The sequence below is a fragment of the Protobothrops mucrosquamatus genome, unplaced genomic scaffold, assembly GCF_001527695.2.
Source record: "Protobothrops mucrosquamatus isolate PMUCROS unplaced genomic scaffold, P.Mucros_1.0 scaffold337, whole genome shotgun sequence".
In the NCBI taxonomy this organism is placed as follows: Eukaryota; Metazoa; Chordata; class Lepidosauria; order Squamata; family Viperidae; genus Protobothrops; species Protobothrops mucrosquamatus.
In genome coordinates, this window is record NW_015386675.1 from 522,907 (window position 1) to 550,390 (window position 27,484).

A 27,484-nucleotide genomic window follows, 5' to 3' on the forward strand; every position below is an offset into this window, starting at 1 on the left:
GAAGTTAAACAAATATCCCACAAAAGGGAAAGGCAAATGACTTCTGTATTGTTGCCAAGAGCTTGACTGGAGCTTTATCGATAGTTAATTTAAATAGGCACTTGCTCTACAGATACTTTGAAAAGAAGCCTCTTTTCTTGTTGACTTTTGGGTGGGTGAAGTGTAAATGATTTTTATTAAAGGAGTCCAAATTTCAAGGAAATAAGAAACATGGAGGAATCAGTGCTTTGGATTTCTTCCAACAGGACTCCATTTATAAAACTGGCTTGGTATCTTGAAAGAAGGACATGGAATATTGGTCAACAATGAAAAGAAGAGCAACTGAAATAAATCTGCTGATTAAAGAAAACATTCAAATATTGTGAACACAACTTTGTATCCTAAGGGACCCAACTTGGTGAACAAACTGAGGATATATAAGCTTGTGGCCCTCTACCAAGTATGAAACAACAAATTCACCGAATAAGAACACAGCAATAGGTTCTTTAGACAGCCCTTTTTCTCACTAACTATAGAGATACTTTCTTTTTTACAGAAGGTTTAAATTGCTGCTTGATTAATACAAACTCATACGTAACCATCCAGATAAAAATCTAGTACACTTCAGTAAGGTTTATTCCTAGGCAAGAGGGTAAGAACTATATACTGTACATGACAACCCCAACTGATTGCATTTGTAACTTTGCAGCAATTTCTGAAAGCAAAAAGAAAATTTCCCCCCCATCCAATCATTGTCTTAGACTTATGTTGCCTTCTCTTTTAATTGGCTACTAAAATGTTTCAAGCAATAAGAGGAAGACAACACTTCCACTGATAAATTAAACTTCTTTAGAAGAAGCTTTGAGAGAAAGAATGCAGCCTGATCCGAAGTGAAAAATTTAGGAAGCTTGTGATTTCGGTTTTTTTGGATTTGGAAGGGAGAAGTTTAATAATAATATCCTATCAAATGAAAAATAGAAAAAAGACTTGACAAAGCAAAGTATCACATGGCCAATACATTATAAAACTAGCATGCAAAGTAGCTAACAATAAGACCTGGCAAAAAGCTAAGAGCAGAAAGCATGAAAAAAGAGATAGAGTTGCTAAGTCTCGCTGCACAAGACCAAGCCTTAGGAACAAATGCATACAAGACCAGAATTGAGAAGACAGAAACAGACAGCAAATGTTGCCTCTGCTGATTTAGACTGACTACAAACAACAACATAACAAAGTAGCAACAATGGTGCATTTGGAATATCTGCAAGAAATATTATTTGCTTGCAAACAAGAACTGGTGGGACCACAAAATAGAAAATTTAAAAACTATAGTGCTCTGAGACCTTAGAATTCAAACAGACATGCATATGAATCACAACACCCAGAAAAAAAAAGAAAAGAAAAAGTCTAAATACATGCCTGGAGACGGCAAAAATGAAAGACTAGAGAAAATCTCAAAATATAAGATCTGCAAATAAAAATAGAACAACTGTGGCAAAAGCAAGCAAAGATAGTACCAATACAAATGGGCACCTGGGGTGCAATCACAGAAACATCTGGAGCACCACTTGAACACCATCAGCACTGACAGAATGACCATCAATCAACTGCAAAAGGAAGCTTTACTTGGAACAGCTCATATCCTGCGAAGATACCTTTAACACCATCAAACAATAACATCTTAGGTCCTTGGGGAGGATTCGATAGATCAGGCATGTCAAACTTGCGACGTCATGTGACATCGCGCAACGTATCGGGCCAGTTTTGCCATTGCCGGCAATGGGGTGGACGCGGCTTCCATGTGACGCATCCGGCCCGTGGGTCGGCAGTTTGACACCCCTGCGATAGATGGATAAAAATGCCTCAGGCTAAATATCAGGCTAACTGCGGTGATCAATCATAACATATCAATTATTATTTATTACATATATATGTCCTCCATTTCCCAGTGACTCTGAATAGTTAATAAATGTAAAACATTTTTTTAAAAAAGAACAATACAAAAAATATAAACAGCACAAAACAAAGGGACAACGATGGTAGAGGGGAACAGAAAACATGAAAGGGGTATCAAACTACTTTTCCAAAGGTCTGCTATTTAACACCCTTCAAAATCCCAATAGGGTGGGAGCTGTTTGAATTTTGTGTGCGGGGAAAGGTCATTTCAGAGTGGAGGTGACATTACAAAAAAGATACACTTTCAGGATCTGAATAGGTGGCATTATTTAATAGATGGAACTCAGAGTGCACCAATCTTGCCAAATCGAACCTGTTCAGGCAGATACAATGGGAGACAAGAGGTCTCTCAAGTCACCAGGACATGTAGAGTTTTATAAGTAGTTACCAGCATCCAAAAGCAAACTTGCAACCAGGGCAGCTTACAAAGCAGAGGTGTCACATGCTTCTGCCTTTACATTATGAGCCAGCTAAATTTTTCAGATCTTCAAGGGCAGCTCCATGTAGAGTGCTTTGCAGTAGTCAAGCCATGAGATAACCAGAGCATGTGTATCTGTCTGGAGGGCCCTCCTTGATCTAGGAAATGGTGCAATTCATGTGCCAGATGAACCTGAGCAAAAGCTTTCCCGGCTATAGTTACCACCTATTCATTAAGCAGGAGCTGTCAGTCCAGGAAGACCCCACAAACGACACACCATCCTTCAGTGGGAAAGAGCAAACCTAACCAGTTGGAATATTCCCAAATCTGGATGGTCCAACCATTCATAGCCATTTGGTCTAGCCCCTGGGACAGAACCTTGACAGCCTCACTTTGCCATTCCAGAGTCTAAAGATATAATTGGGTATCATTAGCATACTGGTGATACCCAACTCCAAACCGGTGAATGACCTCACCCAACAGGCTAAATAATGGGATGGCCCTTTGAAAAATGTGGTGGCTCTAGAAAATGTGTGAGAGTTTCACAAGAGGCATGAACTCATTCTTTGTGGCTTTTCTGCTATGGTTTCTTTAGTATGATGCATATCTCAGCCAATACTGGCCTACTGACTAAAGCAGGGTTAAAACAAATCCTTTGCAAACTCAACCACCAACTGAATTTACATGTTATGCTAAGATGTAGTTTCTTTAACAATTATTTGCTGAATTAGTCACAGTGACCTGGATTTACTTATCATCTTAAGACATAAACCATAGTTTATAAATTGCACAAACTGAGTCTACACATTATGGTAAGATACAAAAAGAGAAAATACATTCTGTGGTTTAATACCTGGGACAAATAAATTGATCTGAAAGATCTAGATTCAAGATGGCTCATGCCTGAGGCCTGAACTGCACGGAAATTTAGCAGTATGCTGAAACTGGGAGGAAGGGGAGTTTCACAGATGATGAATATGTTGCTCTGATGCTTTAATGGCCATCCCTCCATAGTACCCCTCCAAATGTTTTTCAACTCTCAGGATGCTGAAGCAGCATGCCGTTACTGAGAATTCTGGGAGATGAAGTCCACAGGTCTAGAGAATATTTAGTTTGGTCAGCATGGCTTTAAACAGGATAAAGGAAGATATTAAGAGAGAATTTTATTGTGGGTTGTTATCATTGAATTAATTGATCTTTCCATTCAAACAAGCACCAAAATACAAAAAATAATAATTTAATTAAAATTAATTGAAGCAAAAACCTGGCAAAAGAGAGGGGGGGGGGGCTCAAAGGCAATTCCAGGAAAGTTCATTTTACAGCCTGCCAACAAGGCAAAAGAAAGTCCTCTCCCAGATGCCAAACAGATGGGCTTCTAACAGTTGAAAATAAGGTCTTAAGGCAATTTAAAGTTAATACATAACCATAAACTACGCTTGGTAAGCAATTGGTAACGAGAATAGATCTTTCATTGTGTGATTCCTTTACCTTGCAATGGTTAACTTAGCAACCTGGCTGATGTATTTTGCACCAACTGCAATTTCTGGATTCTTTTCAATGGAGACTCCACATGCACCACATTGCAACAGTCTCTACTTTGGCCATTTTATTTTTGCTGTCGCTCATTACACCTATAAAAGTTCAATATTTACCCAAAGTCGTTCCACCAACAAAGACCAGTCAGGAAAACTTACTTTTTATAAATAAGAACTGAGATGAACTGGTGGACTTGGTGATCTTCAGAGGGGGAAAAAAATAACCCGAAGGAGATTTTGGTGGAAACTGGATTACAGAGAATACAAAGCGGAGAAGGAAGAGAGATGATGAAGGGAGAGGAAGATCTGTTGGGAAACAGACCATGAGAGAAACAGTGGATTGGTGAAGTTTGAAAAAGTGAAAAGGACTACTGGAAGCTTGCTGAAACCATTTTGTGTGTGTGTGTGTGTGTGTGTGTGTGTGTGTGTGTGTGTGTGTGTGTGAGAGAGAGAGAGAGAGAGAGAGAGAGAGAGAGAGAGAGAGAGGGAGAGGGAGAGATCCCAGTTAACTAGAAACTTCTTTTGATCACACTGCACTGCAGTTGTAAGCAATTGAACAGAAGAGCAATTGCCAGGAGCAAATTATTCCAGTAAAAAAAATAATCCTCTTGTTATTAAGGGACTCATTTTGCCTTTTAAAACTACAGAATATACAGTATGTAAAGTTTATTTTAAAATGAGGGCTGAAACTGTTGACTCAACATTTTTGCTGCCGTGCAATTTTCCCAGAACTCCGTAATTCTAAGGCAAGGCTAAGCAAAGGGCAAAGATGATTTATTTTAATGGCAGAGTTTTTAAATACAGATCTATGAGTGGAAAAACCAGGCAGGAACAATCTTAGAGCAGGCCAAGAGTTGTGGTTATTTGGGTTCTGTTTCTGTAGAGAGTGAGCAGGCTGCATAAATGTATGGCTGAATGTACTACATGGTCTAAAAAAGAACAAACACAGAAAAGTCTTAGAATAAAATCTTTTCCAAAAACACTGTTCTGGTCCTTATGATGATAATGTTATGACGGCTACCCTAAAGCTTTCTCCCTGAACTGTATGTACATACTGTTTAATAAAATGTGTTCAGTATATCAAAAGAAGAGATTAAATAGGGCAGAGCATTATAACATTAGCTTTGGGCTGGTGAGCCTTAAGCTTAATTTCTTAATAAATTGTACTAGGTGGCCTTAGGCTATTCAACTTTCAACTTAATCTTCTTGATGAGTTTGTTGTAATGATAAAATGAAAGGGGGGGGGCAGGCAGGAGTAGCTATACACATTGCCACATATTCTTTGGCTGAAGGATGGAGCTGTTCTAAATGAAACAACACAATTTGTGAAACAGGAGAGTTCAGTAACCTCCTAGGACTCTAACTATTATATTTTATGACACAATACAAATTCAGACTGAAGGGGGCAAACTAAACAAAGCATGTTTGGCTAATGTAAGAAATACATGTCACAACTTCACTGTATATAGAATGAGGTTTTGTTCTAGTTTTTGCAGCCCTAACCTTGCTGAGTCCTTGTCTTGGACTCCAGCCTTCTTCTACTGCTTCTGCATTGCCACTGGGATGAAGGGTGACATCCTTGAATAATGTATAGAGCCAAATTAGAACGGCTGTTCACAGATAACACTGAGCTTTCCGCAACAAACCTTCAAAAAGTTAGGAGAACACCTGCTGCGCATGCTTTAAAGGGGTTAGTTCACCTAAGCTGTCTGGCAATCTTACACACTTGATAGAAAAGACTGGGCAGGTAATCAGTACCAGCTGTGCAACTTGCAACTGCCTTACTCACTCCTGTGAACACTGTGTTACACATGCTCGGGAATGTACAGTAATGAGTTATTATGTTTACAGCTGCACTTTGCAATAACATTGTTAAAGAGCATACGATCACCCTGAGGGCATATTCTACATCTGCCCAGACAGATTTTTTGGAACATCAAAAAACAGGTGAAGGAGACAAAATCCCATTAATATCTCTAAGGCTTTGGATGGCTTAGTTTTCCCAGCACAAAAGCAGAAAACCTATGACTGAAGATTCCTGTTAATCATTCTAATCGGGAAGCCCCATAAGAAGCTCTTTGACAGTCCATAAGACAATGGCAGAAGGTTCAACGGGTTTCAAAGGCTGCCAGATAGCTCTGGTCCAAATGCTTGCAAGGCACCAGGAATAAGATGGCATAGCAGGAGAGAAAGACAGGTCACCTATACTACATATAGTAGGATTCTATGAACCAGGATGACTTTTCCAGGACCGAAGAACTCTATTCACTGACGATGTCCCATCATACCTCTAGCAGGTCACTCCTCCAGTCAACGGCTTTATGGTTTAGGACATAGAATTTAACCCATTGCATTTTCAGCAATTAACATCAGATAATAAAAGGCTAAACTGTCCCCACTACATTTTATCTCTGCTAAATTCTCTTGCAGTATTAGTATCCCACCCACCCCATTAGATGGTAAGAGAATGCTTATGCTTTAAAAGCAAAAAAAAAACACAAACCCAAGACAGTCTATCTGGATCAAATTAATTGTTCCCATTGGATCATATTCATTGTTCCCATTAGTTCTATGACTTTGTTGTTCAAATAAAGACTAACAGACACAAAGTTGCTGGCATTCCTGACCAGAATCTGGTATTAAATGTAGTGCTGCCGCATGTTGAGGACCTATTTATCTAGCAGAGATTATAGTTGTGAATTGTCCTCTTATGCCATGTGAAAAAAAGCAACCAAACAGTTGGTTGAACCTTCAAAGTCTTCCAAAATCTTCTAAAAGCCAAATGCCTTCCCTGGATAGACTGAAACCGTTCTATGGTAGATAAACCCAGCTACCATGCTTGGGACTATTAATTCCTCGATAGTGGGGTTTGTTGATGCTGGGTAATTTTTAAGTGAATGTATATTCACAGATATATGTGTCAAAGGTTTTTTTTTCCTCTGCAATAATATAACATAATGGGGACGATGAAGGAATGGTGAGATTCCTATATAAATTTGGGGCTATTTCCAATCTGTCACATTGTTCCAACTGACATAAAGTTTGTGTTGGTGGAAGTACCCAGATCCAATCTGCTATTACAATGTCGGCATGATTGCAACAATTCTAGAGCTTGGAGATACAAACCAGTCATTCTGCATATCGCATCTGGTCTGTGTTCCACTTGGGGGGAAAACAAAGCAGCTGAACAAAAGACTTGCACACATGACAGCTTTGTTTAGCTGCTAGCTATAGTACAGAGCCCTTGTTCTCTAACTGCTGATAGCTGAGCCATCCTTTTTTCTGAACTAAAAGTGGCAGCCTATTTCACTCTTTCTACATAATAGCAATAATACATTTGAAGTAGATAACTCATAATTAATAGAACCTGTGCCTTGGATTTCTACATGAGTCATTTATTCAGATGTGTCAGCAGACTGGAAGGACAGGAGCGTAGAAGAACTCATTTAGAGGTGGGAAGAACAATGGATGCCTTATCTAAGAAATGGCTTTCTTTTGTTGCATTTCTGCACAGAGAAATTAGCAACTGGTTCAACAAAGCAGCACTTTCCTTGCTGCAAATAGTTGAGCATCTCTATGGCCGGTCCCAGCCAATTTTATTGGCCTTTGATATTTTACTAACAGAAGTATAAAAATAACATTAATATAGTATATTTTTACTATGAAGTTGCTTAGACTGTACTATGATCGATATTTTAGAAAGAAACTGATTCCATCTTGCTTCAGGTCAAGGTTGTTACAGTCCTTCCATATGGGCAGACTGCTCAAAATTATATAAGGAAGATGGCCCCTAATATCAGTCACAACAAAATTAGAAATATTATATTATAGAAATAAAAAAGCAATGATTAACTATAGGAGTTTGGCTGGCTACGGATGTCTGGGAGTCCACAGGGCTTAAAATTGCCAAGGTTGGACATCCCTGCTCCAGATTTTCAGAGTTAAGTTTAAGAAGGACAGAATGGAGGACATATATCATCACAAGACTGTCTGGGATATACTTTACATGGGAAACAACAAAGGGAGAGATAGAGAACAACTGACTTTGGCCAGGCAGTGTAGGCTGTGTATGACAATTTGTATGACATTTGGGACACGCAAATACAGCAGCAAATACTGTAGAACTCAAATACTGTAGAACTCAAGTCAAAAACAACAAAAAGCTTATTTCAACCTGTAAAAAACAAGAAAAAAGTTAAGGAAATGATTGGTCCATTAATGGGAGAAAGTGGCAAGAAGGTGACAAGCAACAGGGAGAAAGCTGAACTATTTAACTTGTTTTTTGCATCTGTCTTTACACAAAGGGAAAAAACAGTCCAACCTATCAAAAACAGTACCGTAAAAACAGATTAAAAACACAAGTTAAAATAGGCAAGAAAATGGTAAGTGAGCACCTGTCCAGCCTAGAAGAGTTCAAATCGCCAGGACCAGATGGATTACACCCCAAGGTTCTCAAGGAACTGGCAGATGTGATCTCAGAACCACTAAACTTATCTTTCAAAGATCCCAGAGCATTGGGGAACTACCAGAGGACTGGAAAAGAGCTGATGTAGTTCCCATCTTCAAAAAAGGAAAAAAATGGATCCAGGAAATTACAGACCTATCAGCCTGACCTCAATACCTGGGAAGATTCTGAAAAAAATCAACAAGCAATGAATTAGTGAACACCTAGAGGCAAACAAAGTCATAACCAAAAGCCAACATGGGTTTGTCAAAAACAGATCATGCCAGACAAATCTTATTGCATTCTTGGACCAGGTGACAAAATTTGTAGACCAGAGGAATGATGTGGATATAATGTACTTGGGACTTCAGTAAGGCATTTGATAAAGTAAACCACAACCTACTACTTGATAAGATAGAAAAAATGTGGGTTAGACAGCACCACCACCAGATGGATTCATAGCTGGCTGACCAGCCGTACTCAATGGAACCGCATCTACATGGAGGGAAGTGTGTAGTGGGGTGCCCCAGGACTCTGTTCTAGGCCCAGTGCTCTTCAACATCTTCATCAACGATTTGGATGAGAGGATAGATGGGGAACTCATCAAATTTGCAGACGACACCAAGCTGACAGGAATAGCCAACACTCCAGAAGATAGGCTTAAGATACAGTAGGATCCTGACAGACTTGAACATTGGGCACTATCTAACAAAATGAAATTCAATGGTGAAAAAAGTAAGGTTCTACATTTAGGCAAGAAAAACCAAATGCACAAGGTGATACCTTGCTCAATAATAATAACTGTGAGAGGGATCTCGGAGTCCTAATGGACAATCACTTAAATATGAGCCAACAGGGTGCTGCGGCTGCCAAAAAAGTCAACACAGTGCTAGGCTGCAATAACAGAGGGATAGAATCAAGATCACGTAAAGTGTTAATATCACTTTACAATGCCTTGGTAAGGCCACACTTGGAATACTGCATCCAGGTTTGGTCACCACAATGTAAAAAGGTGTTGAGATTCTAGAAAGAGTACAAAGAAGAGCAACAAAGATGATTAGAGGACTGGAGGCTAAAACATATAAAGAACAGTTGCTGGCTATATCTAATTTAATGAAGATAAGGACTAGGGGTGACATGATAGCAGTGTTCCAATATCTTGAGGGTTGCCACAAAGAAGAAGGAGTCAAGCTATTCTCCAAAGCATCTGAAGGCAAGACAAGAAGAAATGGATGGAAACTAATCAAGGAGACAATCAACCTAGAACTAAGGAAAAATTTCCTGACAGTTAGAACAATTAACCAGTGGAACAACCTGCTTCCAGAAGTTGTGAATGGTCCAAAACTGGGAGTTTTTAAGAAGAGACTGGACAACCATTTGTCTGAAATGGTATAGGGTTTCCTACCTGAGCAGGGGGATGGACTAGAAGACCTCCAAGGTCCCTTCCAACTCTATTATTACTATTATTATTATTATTATTATTATTATTATTATTATTATTATTATTATTATTATTATTATTACTACTACTACTACTACTACTACTACTACTACTACTACTACTACTACTATTATTATTATTATTATTATTATTATTATTATTATTATTATGGATCATCGCACAGTCAGCCAGATGTTCAGACTGGATTTGGCATTTTGTCTACCTATCGAGTCCTTACCAAGGACCTGGGATAGGCAGATGTGGATATTTAATGGTATTACAGATATCGTCGCAGGATGTAAGCAGTTCCTAGTAAGGCCGCCTTTTGCAATTGACTATTATTATTGTTGTTGTACTATTCACCAACATTGGTAACAAAAGTGCAGAAAACCCTTTTATTTAGATTAATATGGGCAACTTATATTTACAGAACTACACAGCAATTTTTCCCAGAAGATATCCTTTGGATTGCAATGTCAAATCCATGTCTATCGATAGCTTACATTGGAAAAACAAAACATCTACCATTTTCTAATGTGGAAATGGCTATGAAAAATTAGTACATCAGGCTGACATATCTTCATTTTCCACATGCAGATATGTTTTATAAGAAAGAATTCACTTATTAAGTTCCACTAAATGCTGTAATGAAGTTTATGTAAAGATTAAGACTCACAAATCTTCAGCCTGATTTTTTAAAATAATTTTAATAATTCTATTCTACTATAAGCAAGATATAGCAACCTCAGAAGGAGACAAGGATATCCACTAATCCCATTCCCAAAATCATTGTATCTCACCACCCTAGATAACATGGATAAGAATTATTGTTTCTGATTGTAGGGAAGTTTTTATTCATACCGAGTTGAATGTAGAGTTGCCACCATATATAACACTTCAGTATAATTTGAATTACAAAGGACAAGCAAGAGTCTTTTTGTCAACACACAGCTGAAGGGGGGGGGATCCTACACACCTCATTAATGTGAATTGGGGCCATCTCCATTCTGTTACTGACAAACTAATTCTTCCCTGGTTCAGATTATAATCTAAGAATACACTTTTTTCTTTCTGCTCCCAGATCACATAATCGGTCATTCATTCATCCTCTATCTTTTCCAATTTGGCTATGGAATAACTCATACAATTCTTTGTTGCTACTTGGCTCCCTGCCATGACAATAACATGGGCAATATGAGAGGATGGAAAAGAAGTATCTTGCTATGATGAACCATACAAATTGTGCATGAGTTTGTAGGATGCAGTGAGATAGGGGACTCGAAATCAGTACACCTCCGAATGGAAATAACATCCTTCCTTTTCAATTCTTTATATAAATAGTTTGATAATTTGTACTGGGTCACTCACTCATTAATTAATTAATATATAACAAGTCAAGAGAAGGCAACATGATATAGATATTTTAAGCAGGAGTCACGTTTCCCAAAGCCAGTAGTAAGGCTTAAGAAAATTATAATACAATGTATTTGGAAAGCATCTTTCTGTAGCAGGGAATAGATCTACACTCAAGGGAAAGACACATCATGTCATCATTTTGCTTTTGGCTGCTGTTTGTTTTCTTTAAGCTGCCAGAATTTCTGGAAGTGTTGCAAGCTACAAATTAATTGCTACTCTGCTGTGCTATTTAAAGTCCAAAACAGCCAGCAGCAAGACCCTCTTTGGGATTCAAGAGAACCAATTTCTGCCAAGATGCCAAGGGAAGTCCAGCTCTAAGCAAGGGGGCTTCAAAGGCAGGCTTCCAAAGGAGGCTTTGGAGGCTTCCAAGAGAAGTATCTCAAGCAATTCAGATCTTCCCACTCTTTCTCAACCATTGCCCTCCATGGCTTGATTCATACAGCCCACTAAAGGTAAAGAGATTTTCTTGTTTTGGGTTTACTGTAGGGTCTAAGCCCTGCCACTGACGTAGAAAGTTATACAAATCACATCTATTCTTGCTTCTTCAACAAATGATGGTTAAACAAATTACATTTGCTGATTGCTTCCAGAAACTGGACTATTGGCAGTTTGGGGGAATTTGTTTTATGATTCTTCTACAGACTTCTATGTGATGCTAAAAAAAACAAAAACAAATTTGAAACAGGTCATGAGTTAACTTGAGTAGAAGTTAAACCACCATGTAGCTCTGAACAACCTGGTCATCATCGTTACTGCTGAACCACAGGGAGAAGCCAGACAAGCTAATAATATTATTAGCTTGTCTTGGTCTGATCAATCTTTCAAAATGCCTCTATCATAACTGCAATTTAACAGCTGACATCTCCTATCCTATTAATTAGTATTAATTGGTAAGACCACACTTGGTATATTGTATCCAGATTTGATCACCATGATGTAAAAAAGATATTGAGACTCTAGAAAGAGAAGAGCAGAAAACAGCAACAAAGATGATTCGAGGACTGGAGGCTAAAACATACAAAGAATAGGTTGCATATCTAATTTTTGGAAAATAAGGACTAGGGTTGACATGATAGCAGTGTTCCAATATCTAATGGGCTACTACAAAGAAGAGGGAGTCAAGCTATTCTCCAAAGCACCTGAAGGCAGGACAAGAAGCAACAGATGGAAACTAAACAAGGAGAGAAGCAACCTAGAACTAAGGAGAAATTTCCTTGCAGTTAGAACAATTAATCAGTGGAACAACCTGCCTCCAGAAGCTGTGGATGCTCCAACACTGGAAGTTTTTAAGAAAAGCTTAGACAGCCATTTGTCTGAAATGGTATAGGGTCTCCTGCCTGAGCAGGGGGTTGGACTAGAAGATCTCCAAGGTCCCTTGCAACTCTGTTATTCTGTTAAGCTATAATTTAGTTTGCTTATTTGTGGCTCAATATGTTGTAGGACTCCAGAGAACTGTCACTTATTCATTTTTTAAAGTACAAATTCAATTGATTGCGGAAAGCCGTTACACTGAGATCACATCCTCTAAATAGTATTTTCCTCTAGATATTTAAAACCTGGATTAGCTTTTGGGCTCCATGTGGATGAAGAGCTGGTTTCCCCAAGATGAAGACCCACCTTTTTCATGGGGGGGGGGGCTGAAGACAAAGGGGGGGCTGAAGACATAGTTACTACATTCTCTTTTCAGATTACCTTGATAACATTTGGAATGTGCATCAGTCTATCCCCCACCTGCCCCCCCAATCATTCTTTGTGTTTATAGTTTAATTCCTTTCCTTTCATTCTTTCTTTCCCCTTCCAGGCTAATAAGGGGACTCACACTGCCAAGAGAACTACTTATAGAGCTAATACTGTTGAAACTTTTAAGGCAAAACATCTGCTTCACGAGGGGAGCGGGTGAAGTACATGATCATGGAATAAGCCAAGTACAATCTTTTCTGGCCGAAGGGAAAACTGGAAAAAGATCTAAGAAAAAAATGAGTCAATCCTGGCTTGGCAGGAAAGGGACCAATGTTACATTCAACTGCATCTCTCTCCACCACAGTTCCTAGACCAGAATGGAACATCCCAGTTTTCATCTGATTTCAGTCTTCTCTGACACTCATGAACATACCTGGAGAAGGTGGAAATATTTTTAATCAACTCATCTATCCTATATGATGAGGAAGTGGGCAGAAATGGTCAGCTCCTACCTCATGCTTTCAATGCTCTACCTCAGGTGTCTCCAAACTTGGCAACTTTAAGATTTGTGGACTTCAACTCCACTGGTTGGGGAATTCTGGGAACTGTGGTCCACAAGTCTTAAAGTTGCCAAGTTTGGAGGCCCCTACCCTACCTGGAAGGGAAAGGTGACATTTCATGCAGAGAGCATATAATAATTTGAGCGCAGAAAGCCTTTTTTCTTGCATTCTGTTTTCCTTTCTGCATATGATTTGAAACTGAGATGGAACTATAAGCTACACTGTCATTTCTGGGTCTAACAGCATGTCCACTTCTCAAAAACAAATATGGCAGCACAATAAAGAAACACTGCACATCACTTTGTGTCAGAGCTCATATGAGGTTAACATACCAAATACCTACAGAATCAAAATTTTAGAAATAAACAATCAGACAGAGACAAATGGAAACATGTTTAAGAAGAAACTTCTCAGGTCTCTAGACCTACTGCTAAATAGAGAAATAGCTAAAAGTAACCTGAAGCTGGACAAAAAAAAAAAATCTATGTTCCAAAGGGGCAGCTTATATGAAGAAAAGTGAGAACTAAGAGTTCAGTCTAACAGCATCTCCTTTCTGGAAGATAAATTGTTCAGACTGCAGAGAACTCCCTGAAAGCTTTGTAGACCAGCTGTAACTAGAGTAATTCTTTGGCAACCAGTTTTGGTTGATATTGTAGCCCACTTGGCACCCTGCAGTACGGGACTCCTATGAGGGAAAATTGGAACACTTTCCCCAATGGAACAAATGATGTTCAGTTATAGAAAACATGATACCTGGTGTCTATCTTTGGAGATTCCTGCCTTAAAACACAAGCTGGGCCCCAGCATTTGTTTCTTAGTTATGGAATGCTATTAATTGGTTTGCATAGTCATCTAATCTTGTAGTAGATGTGCTTTAAGATGTAAAATAAGTTAAAATAATTTTCTGAACCTTTAATTCATTCAAGGCTGGTTATTATATCTGTTGTTTGGTCTTTATTATACTTAAATTTAGTCCCAGTGAACAAAATCAGTCCCATTTGTTCACTGATGAGTTTCTAAATCGTTTGCATTTTCAGCTATCAAAGCAATGTCATCAGCATAATGCAGATCATTGATGTTTCTTGCTCCATTTTTAAAGTCACACTCATCTTTTTCCAATCCAGCCTCTGCCAATATACTGTATATTCAGAATATTGGTTGTTTATATGCCATTAAATCAATATTGACTTTTAGCAACCGTATAGAGTTATTTTCAGTATATAGGATGAATAAATAGGGAGAGAATCTATAGGTTTGTTTTACTTTTTTTGTCAATCTGGAGCCAGTTTGTTCTGTCATATTCCATCTGGACTGTGGCTTCCTGTACATATTTTCCTTCTGTTGCTTGCCATATTTCTGTATAGTTCATCAATTCCAACAGCATTTTGACTTAGCAACAAACAGAGTACCAATCTAATTTCATCTTCTACTAATAGAGGTTGTTCAAGGTATCTTGGATGTTAGCATTTCTACTATACAGAATTTTCAGATACTCCTTCCATCTTTGCATAGATCTTATTTGAATCAGATACTATCTTGGCATTTTTTAGCACAGGAGTCCCCAACCCCCGGTCTGTGCCAGCAACCGGTCCACACAAAAAAGCAAAGGCCCAACTGTGGGATGCAGTACACAAAACCACACACTCCCTGGTCTGCGGAAAAACCTTTCTCCAATGAACCGGTCCCTGGTGCCCAAAAGGTTGGGGACCTCTGCCTTAGCACAATTTGAGGTTGGAACCTCCTTCTGAGTTTGGAGATCTTATGAATTTCCTTGCTCCTCTATGTCCATTTTCAATGTCTTTAAAGATGTCATTGTAATAAGCTTTCTTCTTCTTCTTCTTCTTCTTCTTCTTCTTCTTCTTCTTCTTCTTCTTCTTCTTCTTCTTCTTCTTCTTCTTCTTCTTCTTCTTCTTCTTCTTCTTCTTCTCTCTCTCTCTCCCTCTCTCAAATTATTTGTTGAATGCTTCCTAAGTTCTTTGTCTTTCTTGGTTTTGGCTTTCCTTCTCTTCTTGGCGATTTTCACCATTTCTTCAGTCATCCAATTTGCTTTCTTCTGTTTCTTACTTTTTGGCAATCTCTTTTCACACTTAACCCTAACAACTTTATTCCACAGTTTCTCTGGTTCACTATCAATAAGGACTTCAAAGCAATCTCCTTGAAAATAATGGGTATTTGCTGAAGTTCATATTGTGAAATATGGTCAGCTTTCTTTTTTTCTTCTAGCTTAACTTGGAACAGGGCAGTTTTGTAATCTGTTCCATAGTAGCCCCGAATCATGTCTTTGCTGTTGTAACTGAACTCTTCCCCTTCAATAATATACTAAATTTGATTTATATGGCCTCCATATGATAATATCCATTAAGTGTATTGTATCCAAGTACTGTCTTCGCTATATCCTTCCTGACTATAATTCCATAATTTCTTCTTTTTTCCCCCTGTCCTAAATAGTAAACAGTATGTTCTTCTAAATGAAATTGTCCAATTCTAGCCTATTTCGATTTGCTGATGCCTACGATGTCAGTATGTAGTTGATTTGTTTCATTTTTCACTGTTGTCAAACTTTTTCACATTTTCATGCTTCTTATGTCATGATTCCGACTAATGAAACACTTCAAAGAACTTCCAGGCATTGTTTATCCTAAAAAGTATTTTATTCATGTAACAAAATGTCGGCAGGGCATGAATGAGGGATGCTAAGATCTAAATTCTCCTCCCCTGAGCACATATTTTGCCAGCATGTTCCCTCCCTTAATTTGCTGTCATAAATCACGTTCTCCTATCAGTTTGAAGGCCAAAGGTTCTCTTCCATTATCTAATATAATTACCTACATACATTCTTTCTCCTTCCCTCCCAGCGTCATCTGAGTTAACTCTAAAAACACCACACAGTTCTGCATATTTTGTCAGAGCAAGAACATCCAATGTTAGCAACGTTGACATCTTATGTTTCATGTTTTCATTCTAAATCTGTTTTTGCAGTTTTGGTTTTTTTTCTCCTGCATGTTAACATCAGCAAGTAGAAATCCAGAAGCCTTTAATCTAATTAGGTTATATATACTGTTAATACTATGAAAGACCTCAGCTTTTTCTCAGTGGTATGTTGAGACCACCTGATTTGAGAAGCTCATCCAACAACATATTGTCAATTATTTCATCTCAACTATCTTCCATATGAATTTTTTGGGGGAAAAATCAGGAAAGGTATACCATTGCCTTCTCCCACACAGTATGAAATTATGTCTTTGCCATCGACACCAAAATGATCATTTGCTTCCAGCATTTTCCTATATTGCTACTCCCCAAGTGCCTGCTTGCTTTAGTTGGATAGCTGGGATGAAGTTCATGCCTTGGATGACTCTGCTAAGAATGCAGCTTGGAATACACTCCCAATGGTTTTTGCTCATCCCTCCCAGGAAGCCTCTTCCCCTAACCTATGCCATCTCAGACAAGTGATGTCTAGCCTCTTTTAAAAAATCTCCAGTGATGCCCACAATTTCTGGGGGCAAACTATTCCACTGGTTAATTGTCCTCACTGTCAGGAAGTTTCTCCTTAATTCCAGGTTGCTTCACTCTTTGATCAGTTTCCAACCATTGTTTCTTGTCCTGCCCTCTGGTGCTTTGGTGAATAACATGACTCCTTCTTCTTTGTGGCAGCCCCTCAATTACTGGAATACTGCTATCATGTCTCCCCTATTTCTTCTTTGATGTCATCTGCAAATTTGATGAGTTCCCCTTCAATTCCCTCATCTAAGTCATTGTTGAAGATATTGAAAAGTACTGGGCCTAAGACGGAACCTTGTGGTACCCCACTGCTTACTTCTCTCCATGTGGATGTAGTGCTGTTGAGGACTACTGATTGAGTACAGTTTGCCAGCCAGCTACAGATCCATCTGGTGGTGATGTTGTCTATGTCACCTTTTTCTAGCTTACCAAGGAGTAGGTGTGATCTAATTTCCTACTAATATTCTCTCTTTTTTGATAAGAAGAAACTTAAAACCATGCTTCTCCTACAAAGCCAGTACTGAGCAAGCTGTCATATCCTGTGCATCTTCTGTTATGTCCAGATTATCCATGGTGAGGTTTCAATAATTCATCTCTAAGTCTGAAAGATAAATATGCAACAGTGATAGATCCCTGCAAAAATTTTGTGAACCTCCATGACAGCTCTACCATTACAGTGCTCTAATTGTTGTCATATATTGTGAACAGAAGCAGATGAACAGATTGCTCTTGGGATAAGGTAAAGACATCCTCAAACTGATTCCCAGGGATTGCACTCATATATTTTTCTTGGCAGATTTGTGGAACTGCTTAGCCATTGTCTTTTTTTATTGTGTTTTTTTATTATTTTCTTGTCAATATTAATGTCAGCCCTCAAGGATGGATATATACTCATGAGACAAAATGCGACTAGGCATCATTATACATAGAAGTGCACAGCAGAGGGTTTTTTCGGTACCTCACCTGCCTCAGGTAGGTCCAACGATAAAGCAGCAATTTCAGACATCATGGCATATGGTATATTCCCAAAGGAAAGAAGAATTGCAACTTATTTTCTTGAATTCATTTAAATACTAAGACTTAAAAAAAACTGGTATGTTAGAGCATATATGAAGGCAATTCGGAAATAAACCTCCATTTGATTATCAATGACAGACACTCGCAGATACAGAACTTTTATTATACACATTAGAAAACTACAACATCACATTACTTTTCAACATATTTGCCATTCAAATTGAGGCACTTGTCCTAATTTGTCATAAGGGGGTGATCAAAAAGATCCCAAAGGAACTGCTTCAAAAGTTCTTGGGTGCGTCTAGTGATGGGCGGATGAGCATTGTCATGAACCAACACACCAGAAGTGGTGCCATAAAAAATCCCGCCAAATGTGAAGATGCCAAAGGAGTATGGCTAGTGAAATTCATGGAGCGTGGTTTGACCATCAATTCAGAAGTCAACTGTGAAATGTTACAAAAACTCAGACAAGCCATCCATAACAAGCGTCGGGGCATGTTGACTTCCAGTGTGGTGTTGGTTCACGATAATGCTTGCCCGCACACTGCTAGACACACCCAAGAACTTTTGAAGCAGATCCATTAGGATGTTTTTGATCACACACACCCCCATAGCCCAGATTTGGTGCTGAGTGACTACTAAGGAATTTCAAACCTTGTATGACGTTATGACAAGTGCCTCAATTTGAGTGGTGAATATGTCAAAAAGTAATGTAATGCTGTGGTATTCTAATGTGTATAATAAAAGTTCTGTATCTGCAAATGTCTGTCATTGATAACAAAACAGAGGTTTATTTCCGAATTGTCCTTGTACTATTCATAGGGGGGGAAACACAGACTCTTCCAAATATGAACTCATCTTTACTTGAAATGTGATTGTTCTCTATTATTCTACAATGTCCTTGTGTTGACATTAGATTCTAGATATTTACCTTGTTAGCTGTTGGTTTAACATAGCCACTTGCAACTAGAGCTATGCTGCAAACTAACCTGAGTCACCAATTTCTACAAAAAGCTTTCCCCGCTGCAGTCTGTGCCTGTGCAGCAACATCATATTGTGAAAGCTCAGTTTAACAGACTATCTGGAGAAGCGGAGGAGGGAAAGATGTTCATTAAATCCAAATGTATATAATTGAAATATCCGATCACCTAAACTGAAATATGATTTCATTTGTTCAGAGAGACTATAGAAACTTATCCATTATTTTAGGAGTGAAGTTCAAATGCAGATGTATTCCACTGCATCCAAAGTCCAGTCCATGAGAGTCTGTTAAAATGAGATTTACTGTCTGTGTCAGGAGTTGGTATATTTGGCACAGCTACTACTGAGCAACATATGTAGTGGACAAGAAGAAGTTGCCAGAAGCAGCTAAGAGTCTTGAATTAGGGCTCTCAAGGCATGAAGGCCAAAATGTAATCTAGTGACATTCTAAAGCAGGTCATGGCAATTGATCAGTCAAGGAAGGAAATACTGAAATTATTTGACAATATAAATCTGTAGGTGTTATCTTAGTTCTATAAATAATGGATGGGTGGTTTGTTTTATTGGCCAAGGATGGCTTTATAGATAATGTAGTCACTAAGAATAGTTTACAAATTATAATGGCTTTGTTCACATAACACTGGAAAGTGCCAGCAATGTTTTTGTAGGTGTTGTACCTCTCTCTCTCTCTCTCTCTCTCTCTCTCTCTCTCTCTCTCTCTCTCTCTCATGATGATGATACACGGGATTGTGCTGTTAGACATCCAACTTGATATGTAAATCATCTGGGAGTAAGCACCTTTGAGCACACAAGTAAAAATACAAAGTACTGCATTATATCCAAGAATTAAGGCCCCTTAACAAAATGAGACACAAATTGCTTACGCTCCAGGTTTTTCTGTGTTGTCTCTTTGTCTGCTCTAGTGGTGTGTCACAGATGAGGAAAGAAAGCCTGGGGCTGGAGTTGAATTAACAGAAAGACCCCAGCTTATGAGAACATCTCCCTAAACTTTCCCAAGACCGACATTGTTATGTCTTCGGTTTTCTGCCTCAGGGCCGATCATAACCAGTGTTGTTACCCAGAGAAAGAAAGGCGCAGTGTAATGCTAGAGAACAATGTTAATCATAGGAAGTGTAATGGTAGGGAACAAGTTAGCATGTAAGACAAGGTTGTTGGTATTGGCAGCAATGTCTGACTGTGCCCACATGCGAGTTGGCAGCCGTTTCAGACTGCATCCCTTCTGAGTCTGCCTCTTTGAACATGTATTTTCTTTCCAATCTCGAGTTAAATCATGTTCGGAATACAACCGTGGCCTAAATCCAACTGTCTAATTATGCAGGTGCTAACTAGTTAATCTTCAACCACAAAATCAGTTATATAAAAGTAGGATGGGTTTTTGGAGGGATGTGAGGAGAAAAAGGAGACTGCAGAGGATGATGAGGGAAAGCAAGAGAATTTAGCTTCTTTCAGCAAGTCCTACACTGTGAAACTGTGAAGTTCTGATTTCCATGAAGAAAGGAGGGGGGGTCAGAAAATGACGCTGCTCAAGGGTCCCCATCTTCATCCTTGAAAATCTGCCAACTCCAGACTGAATATTTTTTGTTAATAAAAGGGGAAAAAAAGAGCAGCTTTTTTTTTGGGAGCAGCTGCCAAGAAGACAGACTATTCTTTTATTCATTTGAAAGGAGGGGAATGTGGATTCACTTTCAAGCAAAGATTGCCACATAACACATGAATAGGAAACACCGCTTGAAAATAATACACCATAGTGAGGGGGGAAAGTCTACAAATTCAACCCAGATTTTAAGAAGAGTGGGAAGGGAAGAAAAGGAGAGGGAGAGGAGGGGGGAGAGGAGGCAAAGCAAGAAGCATCTGATGGTGGACTTAGCAAGGTCAAACAGTATCCCAAGGGAGTTGGAAGGGCTAGGAACATACTGTGGTTTGAAATGGAAAAGAAAAGAGGGGGAAAGGAATAAAGGGAGTTTAGAAGAAGCTGCCAATTGGCTTCCCAATCTCAATGCTAAACATCTGTACTACAAGTTGCAGGTAAGATTGGATTGCCCACGCTCCCCTCTATTAATGCACCTTAGATTCAAAATGTAAACAAAGAGAAGTCAAAAGTGCCTTTCAACTCTTGCCTGATGTTTAAACATTAAAGTTTTGACAAAATGTGACTGGCATAATGAAAAAATATGCTGGCTGGAAGTCAAATGGACTTCTCTCTTGCTCTGTCCATTTTTACCAGGAGGAAGACAAGTCTTCATATGTTCAGTATTTTAGATATGTATTTTAGTTAAAGATACTGTTGTTCATCTTACAATTAGAATGTCTCCAAATAATTAAAGACTTTGAAAAGTACACCTTGGACATCTTTGATCAGAGTTTCGTTTTTCACGTTATGCCTTTTTTTTTTTTTACACAGGATTGAGATTAAGCCTTTTAAAACAAATAAAAATGAGAACAAAACCTCATAATTTAAACAATGAAGGCTAGATCATACTCAAATCCCATGGGGAGATTAAGGGCTTGCTGAAACAAACATGTTTTGGGTCCTATCCAAAAGACATTGAACTTTGCTAGGAAGGAGTTCCAGAGAAAAGGAGGAACCACAAGGAATGTGCAAACCCTCTCTCATAATTTCTGCAAATTCCTGCATGTAGAATTGCGTTTGGGACACTAATCCGCAGAATAATTTTAGCAGCGCAGCTCCAAAGCTCTGTTATAAACTCTCATATATGCTGCTTATCCCCCTATTGCCTAACATATGTCCTATTCAGGAGCAAGGATTCTACTCTTAAGTAATGCCATTAAGATCTTAATTAGTTTGCATCATACTGAAGACCATTATCCACACATACACACATACACATCTTGCATTCAATTGGTAGTTGTTTGTTTTAAATCTGATAGTATGTTTTAACCCGCTGTCTGTCTGGAACATTTACCTGCAATAGTAAATATGTCATTTTCACAGTGGAAGATTACTGCTTATTCAGAGCATTCACCAGGCACGCACTCTTATTCAACCACATTTTTTACATCACAGGACTTGGCACTTGGACTTGAGCATCCACTAATGATCACATTGGTCAAGAAGAGATGAGCAGGGACAGGACACTCCCAGTTTAAAAAAGAATGAAGCAAACAGTAATTAATAGTTAGGGTAGAAAAATGTCTGGAGCAGCTACCAATAATTTTCAATACATTTTGGCACTGAGCTTAAGTGCCACTACTAGAGAAACGCGGTAACATTTGGCTGTATGAGCACATTCTCATTTTGTCCATAGATAAGGGAAAACAGATCCCAATACACTGAAAGGAACTTTCTTTTAGGGAATTGTGCCCAGAACTGCTACCATATGTGATCATTGTATTTATATTATCATGCAAATAAAACTCAAGTAATAAGAGTTTGTATATTTAGGGGGGAGATCTTGGGTTTTCAACACACAAGATTTCTTGAAAGGAGGCAAGCAAAGTTATAAAAAACAGAAATGGTTTTTGCTTCTACCCACTAAGCAAACATTGGTCAAATATTTGCAGTATTAATACAGTCAATCAAGAAAGCAAGGCATCTGCTTTTCAACAGTCATCCACTACAAAGTAAGACCATTAAATGATACGTTTATTGTAATTATGCTAAGCTGAATCATCAATTTTCTTGGAACATTTCCATTACCAACAAAACCCACCTCCCTTCTGAGAATGTTTCACTAAAGGATGTTAAAATGGTACAGGAAGCCTGTTAAGTACGGTTAAGTGAGCAAAATAATCGTCCTCTCTTTCATAGGGGCTCCCAGATGTGGGCTGCAAAACTTCAGATGATTGTTATGGCTGGAAAAAGTAGTTCTGTCACAGGTCTGCTGTGAAACGTGTGATGGTTCTGGCAGTGCTACCTTTGCCTTCTTTTGGTGGCCATTGATTTTACTTCCCTGAACTAATTGCATCTCATTGCCAAGGTTCATTGAAATACATTACACTTATGCAGCTGCTTTGTGCAATTCTTCAATATGAAAGATAATCCCTGTGACTAATCTGGAAATCACTGTTCTCATTCTCAATTTTCAGGTCCAAAAATAGTAAGAGGGGAAGGAAGTTTTTCCTGAAAATTGTACAAATCCTGCATAATGGCTGCTGCTCCTTTCTATTTCCTGGATTTGGTGCAGAAGCAGCCCAGTTAACCAAGGATCACACACACTGCGCCGCCAATCTGATTTTTCAATACGGTGAAAACCACTGGAGGTACATGAAAATTGAAAAAGAAAATGGGAGACTAAAACATGCGTGCCTCTAAGGCAGAGGTCTTCAAACTTGGCAACTTTAAGACTTGTGGATTTCAACTCCCAGAATTCCTCAGCCAGCCCTGGCTGGCTGAGCAATTCTGGGAGTTGAAGTCCACAAGTCTTAAAGTTGCTAAGTTTGAAGCCCCCTGCTTAAGGAGATTCAGAAAAACAATTAAAAAGCCAATTCTTTCTCATTAATGACTTCATTTATGGTGACAGATTGATATTACTAAAAATAAAATTGCTATTGCCATGTCTTTCATGAAGGCCTTCTTGAATTTGAACTGTTGGGGTCTGCAATGGCCATAAAGTTAAACAACACATAGAATATTTCAACACTGTCTAATTATAATAAGAATCATTAAAGCAATCTACTCAGTGCCATTGAATAGTTCTATTTCTATGCAAAAGTATTAGCCTTCTAAGGGGCTGCAAAATTTGATTTTGACCCCTGAGAGTGATCATAACTTTTCCTGGAAAAAGACATAGCTGAAAGAATTGATCTTTTGGAGATCAAATACAAGGAACTGTCTAAATTGTACAGATAGCCCTCGATTTACGACCACCATTGAGCCCAAAGCTTTCGCCGTTAAGTGAGACATTTATTAAGTGAGCTTTGCCCCATTTTACGACCTTTCTTGCCACAGTTGTTAAGTGAATCACTGCGATTGTTAAATCAGTAACACAGTTGTTAAGTGAATCTGGCTTTCCCATTGACTTTGCTCGTCAGAAGGTTGCAAAAGGTGATCCCATGACCCCGGGACACTGCAACGGTCATAAATGTGAGTCAGTTGCCAAATGTTTGAATTTTGATCACATGACCCTGGGAATGCTGCAACGGCCGTAAGTGTGAAAATGGTCATAAATCACTTTTTTCAGTGCCGTTGTAACTTCAAACAGTCACTAAATGAACTGTTGTAAGTAAAGGACTAACTGTGTAGGAAAAGGTGTTACAGTACACTCTCAACTGCACTGAGTTGTGGAATAGGTCTGTGTAATATGGAAAGCTACATATATATTTATATTAAATTTCTTCATGTCAGCTCCCAAGAAGGAATGTATTTTCAAATAATCATAATGGTTTTTATATTTTATCTAGAGCCCATTTAACTCAGATGCTTGACAAGGAGAGCCCACTTTTTTAAAGAATATCCTTAATGTTTCCACAAAGATTGGAGAAAAAAATGCAAGCGATTCACACCTCAAACAAGAAACAACTGGATAAAAGGCAAGCTAACCATGAGCTGGGGCATTCTTGATATAATTAAAATTCAGAATACGCTAGCAGCTAATATCTATATTTTTCTGAATTTCTCTTCACTGAATTTTAAAAAAAGATTTAAGTATGCTATATAAGAATGTTTCTAAAATATTAACTTGGCCTTCCTCAATTCAGATAATGCATGCACTAAAGAGTTACTATACAGCCCCCTCCCCAGTAATTTTGTAGCCCCCACAGTGAATATTCATTTCTAAAGCAGACTATGAAAAGGGTCCCTGCTGCTTCATCAAACAGCTATATTACTTTTAGTCACACACAGTAATAGATTGCGTATGTATCACATTCTTGGCTGGGAACAGAATGGACAATTGTAGGCTTCTTTTAGTTTGTCTCTTCTGGAGAAAGGACTTTCCTCACTGGTTTTAACTAAAAATTTAGATTTTGCACAAATATCAGTCATGCTTAAGATTAATTGCAGCCAACATTAAAGGAAGAGCTGGTGCTGAGATGAAACTCCATTTAAGAAGGAATTTCAGATACTACTGCAGCTCTGTTCAGAGGAACAAAAATACTTGTAACTGGCAATGAAGCTCCATTGACCATGCTAGTTTCCTAGACTTTTCATTAAATTGCACTTCATTTAATACTGCTAGCTGTTCCAGTGCAAACTCTGGGCAAATTACTTGGGGGAATCTGGAATATCAGTTCCCACTATTAAATTGGGAGTATGGCAGTTTGGAACCCAAATGTAGACAAGAAGTCCAGTTTAAAGAACTACTATGGTTTCCAGAAGGAAAAGCATGCACCAAATTTCACAATATGGGATATTGTTTGGGAAATTAGGATTACTTTGTAACTATTATGGAATACATGGAATAAGGATAACAGCTTGGGTATCCTTCTAGGTTCACAACGGAAAGCTGAAAATTAAAGCTATTAGGAGAGCAGATAGTTGTTTCTACTGTAATGAAGGAAAGGCAACTTTGGGCCCCATTACTGTACTACAAGTATGATTTTAACAGCTGCGGTTTACCTCCAGATCTGCATGGGAAAGAAACAGCTAAGCAAAGGCTTCGTTGCATTTCATTTGGAAAACAAACCAAATGCCTGTCCCATTTTTATTAGGGAGAGAAAAGGGGAAACATTATGTTAAAATCAGGACCGCCACTCAAATTGATAACTTTACAAACTAGGATCAAATCTGAAAAGTTCTGGTGGCTTGGGACACCCAGAGGGCACCCACAAAACTTAGATTAGGGCTAGATATTGTTTATTTACTACCAATCCTCTATTTTTGTGGCGCACCTAGGTTGTTGGACAGAGGAAGAAGTGGTTTTCTCCATTTGCATAAAGAATAGGGAGACGCAGGCTACTAAAAGTAAAACCTGGCTGGCAACTTTTAGAGCCCAGCCAACAAGGCTGAATCAACTTCATAATCTTTTGATTCTTCACGGGATTATACCAAATGTGATTTGAGTCATCCCAAATTGACTCAATATAACGATGAAGAGAGATTACAGAAGCAACTCAGACAAAAGCATATTGTCTATGTATGTTATATTCACAGGAGTTTAAACTTTTGTTTTTCACAGGAGTCATTGACTATCAAAGACATTGTGGGTTTCTATTCCAAAGAGGTTGACTTGAAAAGTGCCAGGGACGCTTCCTGGAGCATCTGTTTCTTACCTTTGCAGATTCTCTCACTGTCCATAGGCTCATAGCCGGCACGACAGGCACATCTTCCAATCGCCACCATCCACTCGCCTTCCCCGTTGCAATGCAACTTCACTCCAGAGGAGCCAGTACTGCTGGCTTCTTCTGCATCGGCCACACAAGTTCCTGGTGCCTCCACCAAAGAAGTCCTCTCACCTCCAGCAAACGTCTCCGGGAAAGAGGCAAAACCCTTCACCACTGCAGGGCATTTGTAGAAGAAAACCTGGACAGCCACCAGAGACATGCAGGCCCCAGAGTCTTGAAAGGCCAAGTAGAAACCCCTCTTCGTCAATGGCCCAAAGCTTCGCACCTTGATGTTCATCTTCACCACCTTTCCAGAGCTATCCACCTGAGAGAAGCTCTCGTCAGCGGCGATTGTATCCACTTTGGTCCAGGGGCCCTCGTGCCACTCCGGATGCTCAGCAGTGGCTAGGTCAGTCTCGGATTCATGATAGTAAAGGGTAAAAGTCTCTTTGCAAGAAGAAGCCACGGTCCTCATGCTGGCACAGTCACGAACAGAAAAGCGGAGGCGTATGTGAACTCTGTGGGCTCCACGACGCTCTATGAAATGAGTGCGCAGCCAATTATTCTGTCCCGGCTCAGCAACATTGCATACCTCAAAGGTTCGAATCAGATGCTTCCTATCATCCAAGACACTCACCTCATCCCACTGTATGGATTTGGGAAGGGAGAGGAGAGGAGTGAAGGAAAAAGAAGACAAACAAGCTGGAAATGTAAATCTTATGGGATCAGGAACAGTGTTATTTTACACCTGAGAACAGCCCCCTGGATCCTGCCACAGAATATATTACACAGATTTGGCCTAAATTTTAGTTCCATCCTGTTTAGAAGCTCCTCAGGGATTAATATTACTTGGTTTCCTGACTCTCAACACTGAGTGCCTTCCTTAATCTATGTCTTGTAGATAAGCTCAGGAACTTTTCTTGGAATTCTGTTATACATCCCTCTTTTTATGACTTTCTGAAGGGGAAAGAGGAGGAGGAGGAGGAGGAGGAGGAGAAGAAGAAAGAAAGAAAGAAAGAAAGAAAGAAAGAAAGAAAGAAAGAAAGAAAGAAAGAAAGAAAGAAAGAAAGAAAGAAAGAAAGAAAGAGAAAGAAAGAAAGAAAGAAGAAGATAACATTGGATGAGAAATATGTCCAATGGCAATATGTTACTTAAGGGTTAAATGGCAACACCTTTTTGTAGCAACACAAATCTAGCAAAGAGAACAATAACACAGTTGCTTCTTTCTGAGCTTCTCCTTCTTAAGGGAGGTAGAATTCATACTCACAAACAAAGAGTGCAAAATTTGCTGAACATTTTTAAAAGATGCTAGTACCT

The 27,484-nt window shown here is 38.9% G+C and overlaps 1 protein-coding gene across 1 annotated transcript in view; it reads right to left on the minus strand.

Moving 5' to 3' along the window:
• Positions 1-27,484, minus strand: part of LOC107286909 (ephrin type-B receptor 5) — a 139,823-nt gene that overhangs the window by 89,840 nt on the left and 22,499 nt on the right. Inside the window, exon 3 of the mRNA XM_015815351.1 lies at positions 26,117-26,813. Coding sequence (XP_015670837.1) covers positions 26,117-26,813 — 697 coding nt within the window. The remainder of the gene's footprint in view (positions 1-26,116; positions 26,814-27,484) is intronic.